The sequence below is a fragment of the Monomorium pharaonis genome, chromosome 3 (assembly GCF_013373865.1).
Source record: "Monomorium pharaonis isolate MP-MQ-018 chromosome 3, ASM1337386v2, whole genome shotgun sequence".
Taxonomy (NCBI): domain Eukaryota; kingdom Metazoa; phylum Arthropoda; class Insecta; order Hymenoptera; family Formicidae; genus Monomorium; species Monomorium pharaonis.
In genome coordinates this window covers 11,052,886-11,070,274 of record NC_050469.1, presented here as the reverse complement: position 1 = coordinate 11,070,274, position 17,389 = coordinate 11,052,886, and the positions used below count along the sequence as shown (strand labels likewise).

Sequence of the window (17,389 nt, the reverse complement as noted above, 5' to 3'; positions counted from 1 at the left end):
GATAGCACAGAGAGATCAAAAAGAACTCAATTGTATGTCACCAATTATAAATTCTTTTTAAGATGCAAAAAGAATTATTTTTATAAAAATATAATAAAAATAATTATTTTTGCATCTTAAAAAGAATTCATAATTGGTGACATACAATTAAGTTCTTTTTTAACTCTCTGTGCTATCTGGGTATTTACTAAATTAAGCCAATAATTAAACGTTAGTAGTTTAATTATAAATACATTAATTTTTATTTTATAATGAGACCATAGAAACTAAAAATGTTTTTTATTATGCGCACGCAGCTGTATGTTGTGGGTATAATTTGCGTCATATACATATATATGTATAATTGATTATTAAAAATATTGTAGGGAGTCAGTGTGTGCGAGTCTGCGAGCGTGCAAGCGTGTCGAGAATTCGGCAGCGAGCGGTGTGCGAGTATTTTTGTTTCGTTTTAAACTGAATCGCGGAAGAGAATTCTCTTGTCAGACGAGCGGAATCTTTGAAACAGTCAAATTGCAAAATCTCAAGAATTGAGACTTAATTAAGAATTTTGTGAGTTTCAACAAATATCTTGCGAGTTAAGAATTTTTAAAAGTACAATACGAATTTGTGAAACTTTCTTTAATTTCAAAATAAACATCTTACGTATTTTTCTCTACAATATTCTCATTACTTCGATAAATTTTAATAGTTAACCTCACAACTAATTAACCTCAATGCATATCAGAAAAAACCAGACAAAAATAGATGTCTATGTAAATATGTTAATATTGTACTTATACTTATGTATCAAAGCATATTCAAATATACTGTTTTTCATCGTAACAATTATCATATTGCGACTATAGGCATCGTTATCGCACGTGACCTCCGCGTGTTTTAACGATAAAAAAGATATTTAATTTTTAAAAAGAAAAAATTTGTTGAATAATGAAATATTCCAGTGTTTGATTCATTATTTTTTGCAAAAAAATTAATAAACTTGATTAATCATGCATATATTTTTTAAAAGAAGTGTAAATTGTTTACTTTTAAAATTTTTCACAGCGGAACATTGTAAATTTATTTCACATTGCCGAAACAGTAATCCTCAAAAATGCATAATAAATCACATTTAATTATATCTTCAATACGTATATAATTTTAGAATTTTGTAAGCGCATACTGATGTGTTATTTCAATTAAATTATTTCGTATATGCACATATAGCGCAACATTTTGTGGTTTGCAAATGAAAATTTAATATCAAGATATTTTTTAAACTTTTTCGTTATATTTCATCATAATTCATATTCCATTTATAAAATTTCGTGTATTATTAATATAATATTAAAGATTCATTAAATTTTATTCTAATTTAGACGTTTATTTAAAAAACTGTCACGGTACATCTATCCAAGCAAGTTAATTTTATTGCTATTTCTAAAGTTTTTGCATGCACCTTTCGATGCGTCCTGCAAAATATTCAAATATGAAAATTATCGCTGTTGTCTGTCGATGACACGGATGTAACGTAGCAATTATAAATTATCCGGGAATGTGCTGCCTCGAGTTGCAGTAATCACAGACACGGGCATCTCTTCTTCACATGCAATTTTCATTTGACGGAACGTCGAATTCCGCGAACCGCTTTGCTTTTCCGCTACTGAGGCCAGTCTGGGTTAGGTAGGATATGTTATAGGATATCTACGCTCTGTTTAGCCAGTCGAGTTGCAACTTTCAAGGCAGCAAGTCGTAGTGCAGTGGCGATCGTCGCGACATCCTACGAAACACGAAATGCTGCTCGGCGTCGGCGCGCGAGTGATGCGTTCTACTGAGAGACGTAATTTCGTAACCACGCGCAATCGGCTGCAAACACACGTTTTGCACTATAGCAATTCTTGAAAGAGCTCGTAAAGGACATGGCAACAAAAAATAATGCCATTGCCTTCATCGACGGTGCGATAGGATCGATCCAAATTAATCTCAATGAAACACACGTAAGGTACAAGACTGCGAAAATGCATACGAAAATGTATTATTAGGTTAAAAATATACAAATACGTATCACGTATATACATACATATGTTCGGTTACGAGTTGCAATAGTGATTATGTAATCGGTGACTTGACAATCTTCAGAACTCCATTTAAACATTTTTCATTACCATTTTACCACTACTATTAGTCATGTCGCTTCATGAATTGATATTCCTGTGGAAAGACTTGCAGCATGTTCAATTATTGATTAATTACGTGCGCTAAACTTGTACAAAATGACAATGTAATTTATCAATGTTTACGCCGGCACCTACAGATCGTCGTCGTACGGGAACCGTGACCTCAAATCACCGGTACGGAACTACGTTGTATTCGTGATGTAATGTCTGAACGGAAAAATATTGAAAATAATTCAGTCACGCCCAGACGTTTAATCATGTAATATGGTCACGATTAATACAGTAAATTTAATATCATCTCTGAATTCTGTGTGAAGTAGAAAATATGCCCAAACTTTCTCAACTAAATCTGCTTAATTTTAATAAATTAATATACTGAAATATAAATTCATCAAACTATAGCAGAAATCTTCAGAAATTTTATTCATATTACTTATTCATATTTTTTTATGTTAACGATTAGAATTTATCGAAGAAATAAAATTTATAATGATGATAATATTAGCAGAACAAAAAAGACATGTGTTTGAGAATACAATGTAATCGTATATATGCAATAATAATAAAAAATAACGTACGATATACTATATGTATCCAACAGATATTTATAATATTTGCAAGTGTTCTAATTTATTTATAATTACAATAAATTTCAATGAAATTTATTCTATTTTAATTATGCGATTGGCAAATAACTTTGTTTACGCTGTTAACAAATAAGCAAGACCGTAGCGTAAAATTAACCATTAACTATTTAATTCTCTGCGTTCATCATTCTAACCACCTTCCGGCTTGGTGCAATCCTCATTATTGTCAATTAGGATTAAACGGTTCAGTTGTGTGTTTGCCTACAATATTAACTCACTTATTACGTATAATCAATACGGCCATATAAATAATATTTACATAAATATCCTTTACATATAAAAGCAGAGACAAAATAACTAATCTTCGATATTAAATATGTATGTAATAATTGATATACTATATATTTACGCGTACGTTATCTCTCTATGCTCTACTATTTTCACGTATTTAATAATTTATTTGTTTGTAGCCTTCATTTGTAGCTTCCCATTACTCATAATCCAGAGCGTACTATTAATTACGCCATTAACCATCCTGTCTGTCTTAAATGTCCACTTAAAGTACTACTTATATTGCATGCAACACAACTGCGATGAGAGATTAAAGCACGCTCCACGCTGCAAGTAGAGAAAAAGCCCATTCAAGCTGGATATCATAAGAGAGAGCAATTTTTAATCAAACGAAACCTCGTGTTCACGTTTCCCCACCGTTCCTGATAACCTTGCCTACAGACAAAGTGAGCGGATAGAACATCTATCCCAAAAGAACATCAAACGTTTATGATCTTTTGAAAGAACTCGATTATTCATCCATGAAAATTTCTCCTGTTTCATCGAGCTCTTTCATCCCAAGAGTCGTAGCGAATTAATCGCCCGTCCTCTCGCACTAGTTGCATCTGATATCTCCTTGAAGCTTAGAAAATCTTGAATATTTACGCTTCTATTCTGTCGCTCACTTTCTATCTATCGGATTACGTATATGCATATTAAATCATGTATTTATGCAATATTTTAATATATAATGTTAAATTACGTATACGATACTTTATTAGCGCGACTATTATTATCTCGTCAACAATCAGAGAAACTATTTTTACATGTAAGATTTTTCATCGTCATTTATATCGTCATTCCTGACGAAACTCAAGATAACGAAAAGGATAATTTATCTAATTATTACAAATTTGTCATATTTCTAATCAATATACACATATGTATTAATATGTATATATATTTATTATATATATTTAAAGTTTTAATTTTTCTTTTTTTTTCCATACAGATATCGCGCAAAGTTAAAGGAGAAACTTCTCTTTAATGCGTCATACCAGACTGACTAATCGGAGATAAGTGTGAAACAAATCTTCTCTTACACGCACAGAATGATGTAATCTACACTAACCGGAAAACACAAATAAGCTATCCTTCCTAGAACTGCACCTTAAAGAGGCTGCAATATATTTCAATAAAGAGAACTTTTATTTTGTTAAGATATAAAACGGTATGTGTACATGAATAACGGACTGAGCATTGATCGTTAGTAAACGGAAGTGTAAGAACACCATGAAATAACCAAGTAATTGACTTGGCTCTTTACTTACTACTCACTATTCATTATTCATTATAATTCTAAATTCTAATAACTCTAAGAAGCCTATTGAGTTACCAAAAAGTTTTATCAGAAGAAATTATACGAATTGTAGTAAATTATTACAACTTTATTAGAACTAGATAAGATAAGATAAGATAGGATGTATTACGTGTCTCGTTTTAATAACGTGAGTAATACGCGAGTCTTTCCGTCTTTCCGTGTTTCTTAGGCTAACTAAACCTAAGTTGTTAAAAAGAAACGAGTTTTCTTTTTACAACTCTTACCTTCCCTTCTGCACGGAGAACGGAATTGTACCTACGATATTTCATCAAACCGCATCGTTGCGAGAAATTCCTTCCGTGATTGAAGTTATTTTCTTCTTCACTGTCTCATCAATGCTCGGAGATTACTCGTACAAAACTTTCTTCTGTTATAGAATAGCAACTAATAGACATGAAACTAGATACAAACCCCGTTAAACATATGTAAATAAAGTTTAACAAATTATGTTAGAGACAGTTGCAACTGCACGAAATATAACTTGAAAACTTATTCTGAATTCATGGATACGGTATACCGTGTTGAATGTTTAACGGGAGGATTAGTGCTGTGCATATCTAGTACGTTAGTATCTCGGTTAACTTTACAAGAAATGCAGACGACATATCTTCAGAAGAGCATCGCCAAAGCAATGAAGAAAAGATCGTGTCTTTTTATCAGCCTAATTATGGCAACGACTTTGATAATCTGTTTCTTCTCGACCGCTTACGACGATTTTCAAATTCACAACATATTTCTCAAGATAATTCGCGAAGAGGATTATTTTGCAAATGAAACCGCCAGAGCTAGGACGTATAGAGAAAGAGGCATAAAAACTATTCTTCTGTGGAACACGTTGTTCGGTGATAGGAACTTTTATTTTGGAGATGGCGACATTTTCCGCGATTGTTCCTTCAATAAGTGCAAAGTCTTTAACGATCGGGATTATTTGTATGTGGAGGATTACGACGCGATTCTTTTCCACGGTAACGAGATGAACGAATATGAAGTGCCACAGAAGAGGAAGGCGACGCAATTTTACGTATATGTTAATTTGGAAAGTCCAGCCAATCGAGAAATACATCCCAAATATCAGAAGAACTACTTCAATCTCACGATGACATATCGACTCGATAGTGATATACCCTGGACTTATGACATCATAGAAGCTGTAAAGAGTGGCGAGTTCGTCGCACCCTCAAAGGATGCTGACTGGAGCGCTATCCAAAATAATACAAGTAATATATTCTTTTGTATGCATTATACATACATCTTTTCTTTATTCAATCCCGTCGTCGCGTTTTGCAATCAATAAAAAACATTCAGATTAAACATTGCATAAATGTAATTCAATGTACGGAATTTTTCACCCTTTGCGTTGTAAAACGGCACGGTTTTTAAGTCACAAATTAGAATACTTTACAGCAACGTGACTACAGCTCTATTCTTTGCTGATCACTCTTACGTGTTCCATTATTTGTGCGTGTCTTTTATGCGAAATGTAATTAGTTTTCCTGTCCGCAAAACAAACGATCTCAGCGACAAATTCTCGAGCGGTGTATCCTCCCACCATGTAAGCTACCTCGAGTACGCGAGAACTAATCAGTTTTCGCAGGTGCAAGGAACGCGGTAGATGAAGTGCCATCTGCGATATTGGACACCGTCAGGGGTAAGAGCAAACCGGTAACTTGGTTTGTAAGCAATTGCCATGCCAAAAGTGGCCGACTGGAGTATGTGCAGGAGCTGTCGAAGCACATAGACGTCGATATTTATGGCAGATGCGGCAGATTTAGCTGCAAGAGGGACCGAAACTGTTTTAGCAATATAGTCGAGGCCGACTACTTTTTCTATCTATCCTTCGAGAATTCCTTTTGCGACGATTACGTGACGGAAAAGCTGATGAATCCGCTCAGGTAATAACATGACTTCAGATAGAAAGATCGTTATCCGCAACCAGCGCGTGAAAACAAAGACAATCTAACTAGTCTGCAAAGTGTTTTCCCTGGGGATATACTCGAGCCACTCTTACTAGTAACGTGTATGCCATCAAGCGCGATTTAAGTCAATAAGACTAACATGTTATCGACTTATTTCTTATAGCTTTCTTGTAAATTTTTTTTCTTCATATTTGATATTTAAAAAATTGTCGTTTGCACTTCCATTTTTATGTAGTTAAAAAGAATTTGTTATGAAAAGGATAATTCTAACTCCATCGCGCAATGTAAAAAAAATGGCGCTCTGTCGTGAAATATTTCAATAGCAAAAAAGTTGTATACACTACAGAGTTTTTACTGATATTTTCATGTATTCAATAAACAAAAATAATTAAGAATCACATTATTTGATTTATGTCAATCAAAAAAAATTTTATTTATTGACTGGTGTTATTAAAATACATTATAATAGGTGGACTTCCTTTAAATTGATTAGCTTTCTTTAAATTCATAATTTTCCAAATCACCTTTTACCAAATAAGCAATGTAGATGTATTTCTCAGAAAAAAAGGTTAACACTTGAACGATATTTTCCAATAACCGTATTATTCATATGCAATCAAGTATGGAACCTATTCAAATCGTGCGCAGACTGACTGTTGTGTTGTGCATTGATGTTTAATGTAAATGCAATGAGCATAAAGTTGACATCAAAATTCTACGATTGTCTGGAATTGAAATATTATCGGCGCGTTGATAGAATCGATACGACAACGCGTCAATAATTGAATCGAATTTATTGCTATTTGCGGATTGTGCGAGGTACAAACGGTAACGATAATGCCACGCACGGTGTTTCTTTCCCATTTTTATTCACACAAGCTCGCGCGATAGAGCACAATGAGGACACTGCTCCGCTGATCGTTAAATATGTCCGTTTATCATTCGATATTACGAATAATCCAATTTTACAGGCGCACACCCAATATCTGATAACAAATATATTTTGATGTAAATCACATATCAAAAGATATTTGTCATTGTCATTTACGTGTGTAATCAAGGGGGCGTACTTACGTGCAATCAAAGTAAAAAGACAACTACAAGCGTAAATGCCATATTCCTTGTTATAATTTCCAATAAATATACATCTACACTCGAGTCGTTATTTTTTTAATCGTTATTATTAGCGCATCTTCTTTTAAATAATGTTTAATCTATGTGAATATAGGCACGTAGTAGTATTAATGAATGCAGAAAGCTAGCCATTCTGTATTGTTTATTTCAATTTTGCTTGATTCAACGTGTTTTCTTTTTTCTATGTAATTGTTTTATAGATAAAATGAATAAAACTGTAAAAAAATATTATCAATCAATGAGATATTTTTTTATCGATATTCTTGCAGGTATAATGTCGTCCCAGTGGTTTACGGAGGCGCCAATTATAGTCAGTTCGCACCGCCGAATTCTTATGTGAATGCCTTGGACTTTGAGAGTCCGAAGGAACTCGCCGCGTACTTGAAATATCTCTCTCAGGATCTGCATCGATATCAAAGCTTTTTACAATGGAAAAAATATTATCGAGTCAATGTCGGAACGAAGCGGGCCGTTTGTACCCTTTGCGAGGTGCTGCATAAGCAGAAAAAACCGAAAATGTATTTGGATTTATCGGATTGGTACGCCAAAGATAAATGTCCTATTCAGACGTTTCTAGATAATAGTGTCGATAAATACGCAACGAAACATACGATAATCGCGGACTGAAATAAAGGAACCAGATTGTAAAATGAGAAAATGGAAACATTAATAGTATAGTTAAATAAAAAAGATTTAAAAGAGAATACCATATGAGATAGTTAAACTTAAATATTGACTGTAAATTGACATGTTCCTGGATTTAACTTTGCATGTGTGTATAATGTATAAATAATGTAACAATTACATTTTCAATTTGTCACTTTATACTTTCGTTGATCGGAATCCAACTTTAATTTTAAAATACTTTCCAAATCCATCTTATATTTCCAAATTGAACATGACTTTACTAAAATGTATCAGTATTATTAGCTTTGATTCATCTTAATTTTGGAAACTTTGATTTGAATTCGTAATTAAGCCTGTACGTGATAATTAAGATATCTCTCCGTTCATTCGTTATCCAATTATGTATATTGAGCGTTTCCAAGTCTGTAACAAGATGAACAACGATGCGCAGCTTCGACGTTTGACTTATACATCGATAATGGGTCATTAGGCCGAGCCTATATAGTACATCAATATATTCACTACTCGCTTGATTAGTCAAGATCAAAGCGGCCAAGCTCCATCGCCCTAACATTGCTATGCTCCGAGAATTTGAGTAAGACAGATATGTGATTCATTTCATATCCATAAAGGAATTTTACCAACTTACGAAAATTACATATTATTGAAAATTCCAACGATATTTAATAGACTGAACGTGAATGTAAAACATATTTGTATGAAAGACTGACGTTAAACATTTCACCAAAAAATTATTTGCCAGAAAAAAATTGTTTTCGTGACATTTTCTTCATTAGATGTTTTAAATGTTGCATCTAAATAATAATTTATATATAAAGTTTATATATAAAAATTATATATAAAAATTTATATATAAGTAATATTTAAATATAAGTAATTTTATCTTCCTGAATAGTTAGTAAAGAATTAATTATTTATTTATAAGCGTTACTTAATTTAATCGTTCAGTTCCATTCTATTCTCATTTTTTTATGTCAAAAAGACATAAAAAATAGCGCAAACATAATAATAAGCAACTACTGTGTTCATACAAGTAAAACCAAAAATATACGTTAATATAATTAGTTTTAGCTATATTAATATTATTTAAGTCATTTGATCTATTTAATTCAACTTATATAACTGCCAATAAGTTATCACAATTTTATGTAAGTATGGGCATATATTTACGCCTACATTTATGTGAAACAGTTTTGTATATAAGTATATTCTTTTTTTAAAACTCTTCTATATTTTCAACTAAATGTTAATTATATACAAAAAAAATGTTTTGTTCAATTTATAAAACAAAGAATCGATTTTTAGAATAAGATAGAAAATAAACATTAAAAATATTACATTTTGTATACTTAGAGTTTACAATCTACTTATGTAGAGTTTATATTCTCTTACAAAAAAGCGTCTATTTTATGAAAAATATTACTTATTTTATAAACAATATTTAAGACAAAGATAACATATTAATGTTAATTACGTTTATCACAAATAATGTAAATAATTTTTACATAAATTATGTCGCAAAAACAAATGTATTTTTTGATTTTACATAAGTTATGTCGCAAATACAAATATATTTTTCCTATTTCTAAATTTTTGTAGTCATTATCCCATTGTTCGTTTAAGATTTAAGAAAAAGCACAATATTTTCTGCAGTTAAAGAGAAATTGTTCTTAATAATTAATTTTTTCATCTGATTAATAATTCAGACAATTTTCAATCCAATAATAATCTTGCTAAGTAAATGAACATTTGAACATCATACGTCAAATTACAAGATTTTTTAATTAAAAAAAAATAAAAACTATGTAATAAAAAATTTGTAACTTTGAATTTAAAATTTTTTTTTGCATTTTGACATAAAAACATTACTATGTTTAAAGGTATCTTCAGCATCTCTGTTTCTCAATTTTAGAAACAAATTTTGGCTAATTCCTTCATATTTATTGATCCATGGTTATAAATGTCTTGATTGTTTACTTGACACTCTGTATGAAAGATGGTTCACACTCAGAAGGAGAAACTTTTCCTTGAGAAATAACGAGATTAAACAAGCTCACTGTTACTGTTCGAGTTTCTTTCCTCACCTAATAAAGAAAGCTTCTATTCCTATTAGTTTCTGTCTACATGTATGGCGTCCAATTAAATTGCGATCTATTATATCCAATTTCATTCTTCCGGTTATGGTCACTTTGACACTAAAGTTTCAGCAATATTTCTCAATTGCTGTACTGTATAAAGCAAAATATCACGTTTACATTATTATTGAATTTTTTATGTAAATACTATCAAAATGTAATTTGTAAAATTAAAAGAAACTTATCGACAAATAACATATCGTATCTACATTTTATTTCAAAACGTTACTTTATTATTTATATTTTTACTATTTAATTTTTATTACTGCGCAAAAGTTGATTTATGCGTTTTATGGCGGATATATCACGATATTTTCTTTCCGTAATCATTACATATAAAAGCACATGTTATCTTACATATAAATCGGCACACGGATATCAAAGCACGACCCTACGTGTTAAAGGGAAAAATAAAGAAAACTTATAAAATTCTATCAGATAAGCGAATGCCTCCGGCGAGTCATCTCAGACTTATGCGGGGGATTCTTAACGAAGGAAACTTTCCTTCCTTTGTACGTACGCCTGCACGATAAGCAATCGAATTGCAATAAACCGGACCAAGATGTCGCAAGTTACCGAGATAGATATTACCAATGATAGTTGTGTTAAAGTTACGAGAATCGTGAAAGTACCGCGTACAAGTACGCCATAGTGCTCTGCTAGACGGTTACACGCCGCGGCACCAGCTCGCATTGTAAAAGTACTACTTGGATGCAACTTCGAGCGTTGAACAACCATTTCAGTAGGTTGTAACAACCTCAAAGTCCTCCTCAAAGTTCATCGTGGCGGCAATTTCTTGTCGCTAGTACCGTAAACTCATAGTCTCTTCCTGTCTCCCCCTCTCTCCCTCTGTCTCCTTCACCATATATTTATCGAGGCGATAATATTCATCGAAGCATGCGTTAGTAGTAGGACAATCAACCTCCATCCGGATCAGAGATTGGAATCAATAGAATTTCGGCGAATTCAAGACTCACAGATATACAAAAATAATCTGTATGCTTATTTGAGATAATATGGACGTGGAGTTCGGAATGCATATTACCATCAGTCATAAGATGCATCAAAATTATAGCAGTTTTTATAGTAGTTTTTATATTCGAGTTCGATTTATATGCACGATGTTAGGAATCGAAAGGAAATGAAATTGTTCTCCGTGACGCACACAATAGCTATGATTGATGGATGCATGCAGGCTCCGCCGTTATTTGACAATACACATCATACGGCTATTCGGCTCATAGTGTGATAGGCAGCATAGGAAAATAGAAACTGCTGCATTATGTTAGATCGTAAAGTACGCGTCAGCAATGATCAAACATCGGATAATGTTTCCAATATTATGATTATTAGAACGAGCAATTTATGACGGGACGAAGAGCACGCGATTAAATTTCATATTGGCATGTATTTCATTACTTTACATTACTAAATTCGTACAAAGTAATGAAATACTCAAAGGTTTGTTTTTTCAATCGCATGTTTCAGCTTTTCTTAAATTATCAATCTTATTGCATAAAGTTTGAACACATTACAAATTAATTGCTACATGGAATGTTTAAATGTTTATATATTTTATATAAATATTTGAATTATTACATTTATTGTTTCACATACACTATTTCTCATATTTTTCCGACAATACAACATTATATTCTACGACAAAATATGTCATCTTATTTAATTGTAAAGTGCTACTTTTATTTTTTTCTAATATTTACTTTAAATAAAAATTTATTTACATAACTAGAAATCTTTTTGTAGTCCTTTGTGTTTATTTTATGGGTTGCAGAATGGTAGAACCAAACAAACACTATTTTAATATAAAAAAATAAATTTTAATATTTATCAAATTCAATTAATATTAAATGTTATTGTAATCTATTAAGTCCTATGCAATCTTTTGTTAGAATTTTTCCGTTTTAAATCTTGTAACTGGGATTCTAATAAAAATTATAAGACCGCAAATGATGTCTGGAAATATAAAAGTTACTCTTTTCAAAAATCTAATCGGCGATAAGATAAAATATAGGGAAACAAAATTAAAAAACTGAAAATGAAAATAAAAGAAGTAATACCTTTTTACTAACAAGTATTCAACTAATAAATAAATTTGTCTCTCTTTTTCAATAAAGAATAAATCAATATCATTATATTAAACAACTCATTAATTTATAAAAACAAATATTTACTTGCAAATAAAATGTCATATATATTGCAAAATATTATAAAAAAGTTTTATTACTCTGAGTAAAGATTTACCCAGATAAGCTTGAAATTACAAGTTATAAAGAACATAGTGCAGATCTGACACTGTCTATAACTATAGACATATTAAAAAGAAGAATAGGTAGAATCTCAAACTGCTAACTAGCGACAGCAAATACTTGAATTAGCTTCCGAGTGAAAATTCACTTACAATCGCACTCTAAAGTTAACATTTGCCTATTTGATTGATTCAAAGTTCTTTATTACCTTAAATAATTATTTATGTCATATTAAATCATTATATTTTTATATGTACTTACACATTTCTTGATATACAAATATTGCAAATTTTGTTTATAAACGAAATCAATTTGAAACAAAAAGATTTAGTTGATACATATTAATGTGTAATCTGAGTCTTGCTTTATAATTTCAAATGAAAAGTATGCATTGCAAATTTGCATCGGGTGGTTATTATACAAATTTTGGATGCGTCAATTTTATTCGCATTAATATATTACGGGATAAAACGCTAGCAATTAAGTGAGTGCGATGATACGGCCGCAATAATTATGGATTGCAGTCACTTTATGCAGCTCGCTTGTGTGCAACATAATTAGGATATAACGGTAAAAAGCGGGTAAAACAGCACATCATTGATTAATGATGGCTGTTCGATCGCGTTATATTTATTTACCGATCGAAAAGACAATACATCATCACATTATAATTTAATATGTCTATATAACGCTATTGTTGTCTCCCAAACAAGTTATTTCGTATCATACTTGTCATTAATATTCACACAATCCCAGACTGTTCAACAGATAATAATATAATGTATCTTAATGCAATTCCATGATACATCCTTAATTTGTCTGTCTAGACTGTCGAGACTATATAACGTCGTCTAAAAGCAGACATGGCGATTAATTATTATCTTCTAGGAGAGCACAACAGTTGACAAATATCTTCGTTTGTTACATTTTCTATTTCAGTTGAACGATAACGATATCCACGTACGAATCGTTTTCGCGAACAAAACTTTGTTTCCGATCTCTTATGACGGGAAATTTCGTCGCGCAATCCCCGGCAAGGTGTTAACGCCGCGAGCAATAAATACGAGAGTTGAAAGTGGAAAAGCAACGGCTCGAATCGAGTCGGATGGATATAAAAAGAAATTACTGGCCTCTCAGACGCACTTGGACCTCCAAACTGGCGTTTTGCCCTCTCTTTCTCCCTTTCGTCCCTTAGTTTCCATCTCGCTCTCTTTCTTACGCGATACCCTCTTGCCATTTCTCTGTACCCTACGCCATTCTCTCTTTTATACCAGGTTTATCTTCTACCTCTTCCTTCTTTTCCCGAGACTGCTCCGACTATTTCCCGATTCCGCTGCTCCACACTCGTAACCTGAATTATAGATGTCCTTCACAGTCTGCCGCAACTCACAGTTCTACCTCCGTTTCCAATTCAGCAAAGATGGTATGTTGAGACATTATTTGCATATATAAGCACAAACGGGAATGCCATCAGAAATTTGATTTTTTGCTACAATCTGAAGTATTCATAAGATTCGAATGTAATCATTGAGAAAAACAATGCTACAACTATCTATATTCTTCCACTATACCACTTGTACTCTCAATTAAATATATATTTTATCCTATTAGTTCTACAGAATTGATCAGAGCAATTATGCAAATGTTCTGTAACAAAAAACCTAATCGTACGTTATAACGTCGTTAAGAACATCGGTGTAATAATAGATATTACACAATTGTAAAGAGATATTGATTATAACATTAAAATGATTATAACATGATCAATTATAATATTAAAAAATATTTCAATTTCCATTATTTTAATATATATAACGTTGATAATAATGATGATATAAATATTGAAAAGTATTTAAATTATATGTCAGATAACAGCATAAGTACATTGTACGTTAGTTAAATCTTGCAAAAATTGGTTTATTGGTAATGAATCGTTAAAAAAGAATAGAAAACTCAGCTGTAAGGACATACAGCTGCACAAGTATTTATTATTAGAGATAAAGCAGTTAATTTAAACGTTCATTTGTTATTAAAAACGCGTAGTAAAAATTCAGTGACAAGAACAGCGGAATCTTTCCTGCGACTCAGTCGCCAATAATCCCAACATACACCTGAGAATTGATTCAAATTAAACAGTAGGAGAACTGGAGTTCGCGCACATCCGTTGCAATTAATCAAATTATTAAGCCTAGTCGGACTGCAACCGGCACGCGTTGTTGTTTCGCGCGAATATTCGAGTCTAGCAATAAGCGATATAAACGCGTAATGGGTCTTCCCCATAGTGTACGCATGTGTCCGAAATTATTTCTCAGGATGCAAATTGATTCGCTGTATCTCCGCACTGCCGGCGTCGTGTAATTATACTTGCCGAATTACGCGGGAGAATTTATTGCCGTCGGATGGGTGAGATAAACGTTAAATTTGCATCGTGATAAGTATTCGGAAAGATCGTAAAAATTGCGCCAAAAATAGGCGGATAACATCTTAACAACGTTGTTAACTTCAATGCTCTGTCGAAGCAGGCGGTGCGGATAAACTGCAACATCTTCCGTCAGGCATTATGCCGCGCACGAAGACGGGGCAGTAAACTTTATAAATTCAGCACGCAACTCTCTCGCGGCGCGTTGTCTGTCGTGCGCGTGCCGAAGTTGTATATCACGCTGAATATTTTGGGCAAATTGATATTTATAGTCCCCACGTGCGTTAGTTCCGAATTGAATTTGCGCATAAATGCTGAAAATTTCCCGGTTCCGCATGTTCCCAATTTCGCGTAAACGCAGCTGCACACACGCATTCGCATCGTTGTGCTTTATTTCGCACAGCCTAGGCATACCTCGCATTTATACATATTGGAAAATTATGCGTATCGGTATGCATGCGGTATTAGCAAAGGGATTATTTTAATTAGGACGATGCGTTCAATAACATTGTGTAATTATTTTTCCTCGATAATGTTGTATTAATAACAGAAGAAGAAACGGATTTTTATCAAACCTTGAAATATTTACGTAATTCAAAGAAATATAAAATAAAAAGCTTGAAAATTTGTATAGATATGGATGTACGAAATATTTTTGAATAAATCAAGATCCCAGCACATTTCGCAGTTAATCGGAATAACACAATGCATATTACGCCTCACTTCATACATGCGATAACTTGGCGAGGTTTAGTTTCTGACTTGCCAGATGGGACTTGTTAATAGGTATTTAGGATAAAGAATGAGCTCGCGCAACAGACGAGTAATAGATGAAGAGAAAGGAGAGTGACAGTGAGCCGTTCACGATGCGTCTTCGCACATTTGCGAAATTGCCAGGAGCAGAAGCTTCCGAGGATACGACGTGCCTGCATCCCGACGACGTGCGCGTCCTACGAGTTGCGTCTGCAACAGATAGGAGACACTTTAGCCGATATCTTGCGCCAAGTCGCTGACATCCCGGGAATCGATCCGCTCCTTTGGAAACGTTATTTGCGCTCGTGACACAGAGGTGCGACGAAAATAGAAATCTGCACTTGATATCGACGTCGAGAGAAACGAGATATCGAGGTAACATTAATCACGTTATAAAATCTTCACTTTAACTTTTTCTCTAATAGACCGCTTCGCAAAGGATTCGAGGATTATTTCTGCGATAACTAACACTTTCTTATTTACATTTGTAATATTCTAAAATTAACTGCAAAATGTCTTTTTAACATCTTATACGTAATCGTGGAAAACGATATAAAAATAGGATTCTTTGTATATTTAGTACTCCTTTCCAAATAATCCTTTCCGCAATTAATTTTCTGCATTGCAAATTCTACAGATTTGACATAAATGCTAATGTTGTCGCAATGTATAGTATAAATATAAAAAATTTATAAAATATCTTTACATATACATATTAAATGAATGTCTCTCACGATCAAAGTTTATATGACAGAGTGCTCGTTACAAAATGCATACGCGTACTTCTCGTGATATGATCGATAAACGTATGAAATAACTCATGTATTGTTTATAAGCTTCGTACTTCGTAAAAGTTTACGCAAAAAGCGATTTAAAATTTTTTTACGACACAATTTTTTTCACATATTAGATACATTCCGTCAAATGTATTTATTTGCACTAGTACAGATAAATCAACTATTTATTACGAGTACGAAAAAGAAAATTTTTCAGCGAGGAAGAAATTTATTTTTAATATTTAATATAAAACATTTTCGTAAAAATGTTACATATCAAATACAGTTTGACATAAATGTAATAATTTGATACAATGTAGAAAGATATAAGAAATATAAATTAATTGAATAAAACTAAAAATAAATAAAATTCTTCATCTGCTTATTTTTTCTTTTCCTATAAGATTGAATACTGTAATTTTGTTCGCTAATTGTTTTACTGTCAAATATCGTAATAAAGTTTCGATATCAATATCGAAATCATTCATCGAGAACAATCAATAAATTGTTCGAACGAACTCGAGAGAAACGGTCAAAGAATCAGGTGGGCCTCGGCATAAATTCATGAGAAACGCTCATATACGATTTCCAAACGTATGCACGGGGTTTATCAGCAGTAACTTTGGCCTCTTCATATCTCGCCAATAATTCCTCCTCGAGTGCAAAACTGGCGTCGGTCTTTCTATCATCCCCCGCGGGCCATCCGGACCGACGACTCCCATCCTCCCCTCCTCGAGAAGATTCTTTACCGCTCTCTTTTCCGCGGTGCCGGGAGACGTACCGAGGACCTGGGAGAATTTATCCGACAGATAAAAATGTCTCCTGGAGTTTATATAGAGAGAGAGCGGGGAGATTTCAATAAAACCCTCGATTGTAAAGTACAGATAGAGGGAGGCCGTCCGGACGTTACACGGGTCAGTGAAGCTCAGTCGGTACCGTTTCTCCCA

At 32.8% G+C, this 17,389-nt stretch overlaps 2 protein-coding genes across 18 annotated transcripts in view; one reads left to right on the top strand and one right to left on the bottom strand.

The window, feature by feature from the left end:
- The window catches only part of LOC105831519 (lachesin), a 268,879-nt gene that overhangs the window by 78,390 nt on the left and 173,100 nt on the right, over nucleotides 1-17,389 (bottom strand). The gene's annotated exons all lie outside the window — the stretch shown is intronic.
- Nucleotides 1,673-8,823, top strand: LOC105831520 (alpha-(1,3)-fucosyltransferase C). Of its 3 annotated transcripts, none has more exons than XM_036284117.1 (4): nucleotides 1,673-1,976; nucleotides 4,771-5,611; nucleotides 5,989-6,286; nucleotides 7,714-8,823. In XM_036284117.1, the coding sequence occupies exons 2-4, from the start codon at nucleotides 4,897-4,899 to the stop codon at nucleotides 8,069-8,071; spliced, it is 1,371 nt and encodes a 456-aa protein (XP_036140010.1). In that variant the 5' UTR covers nucleotides 1,673-1,976; nucleotides 4,771-4,896; the 3' UTR covers nucleotides 8,072-8,823. The 3 variants fall into 3 exon arrangements, with proteins under 3 accessions (XP_036140010.1, XP_012527160.1, XP_012527159.1); XM_012671706.3 differs by having other exon boundaries at nucleotides 4,026-5,611; XM_012671705.3 differs by having other exon boundaries at nucleotides 1,673-1,981; nucleotides 4,026-5,611.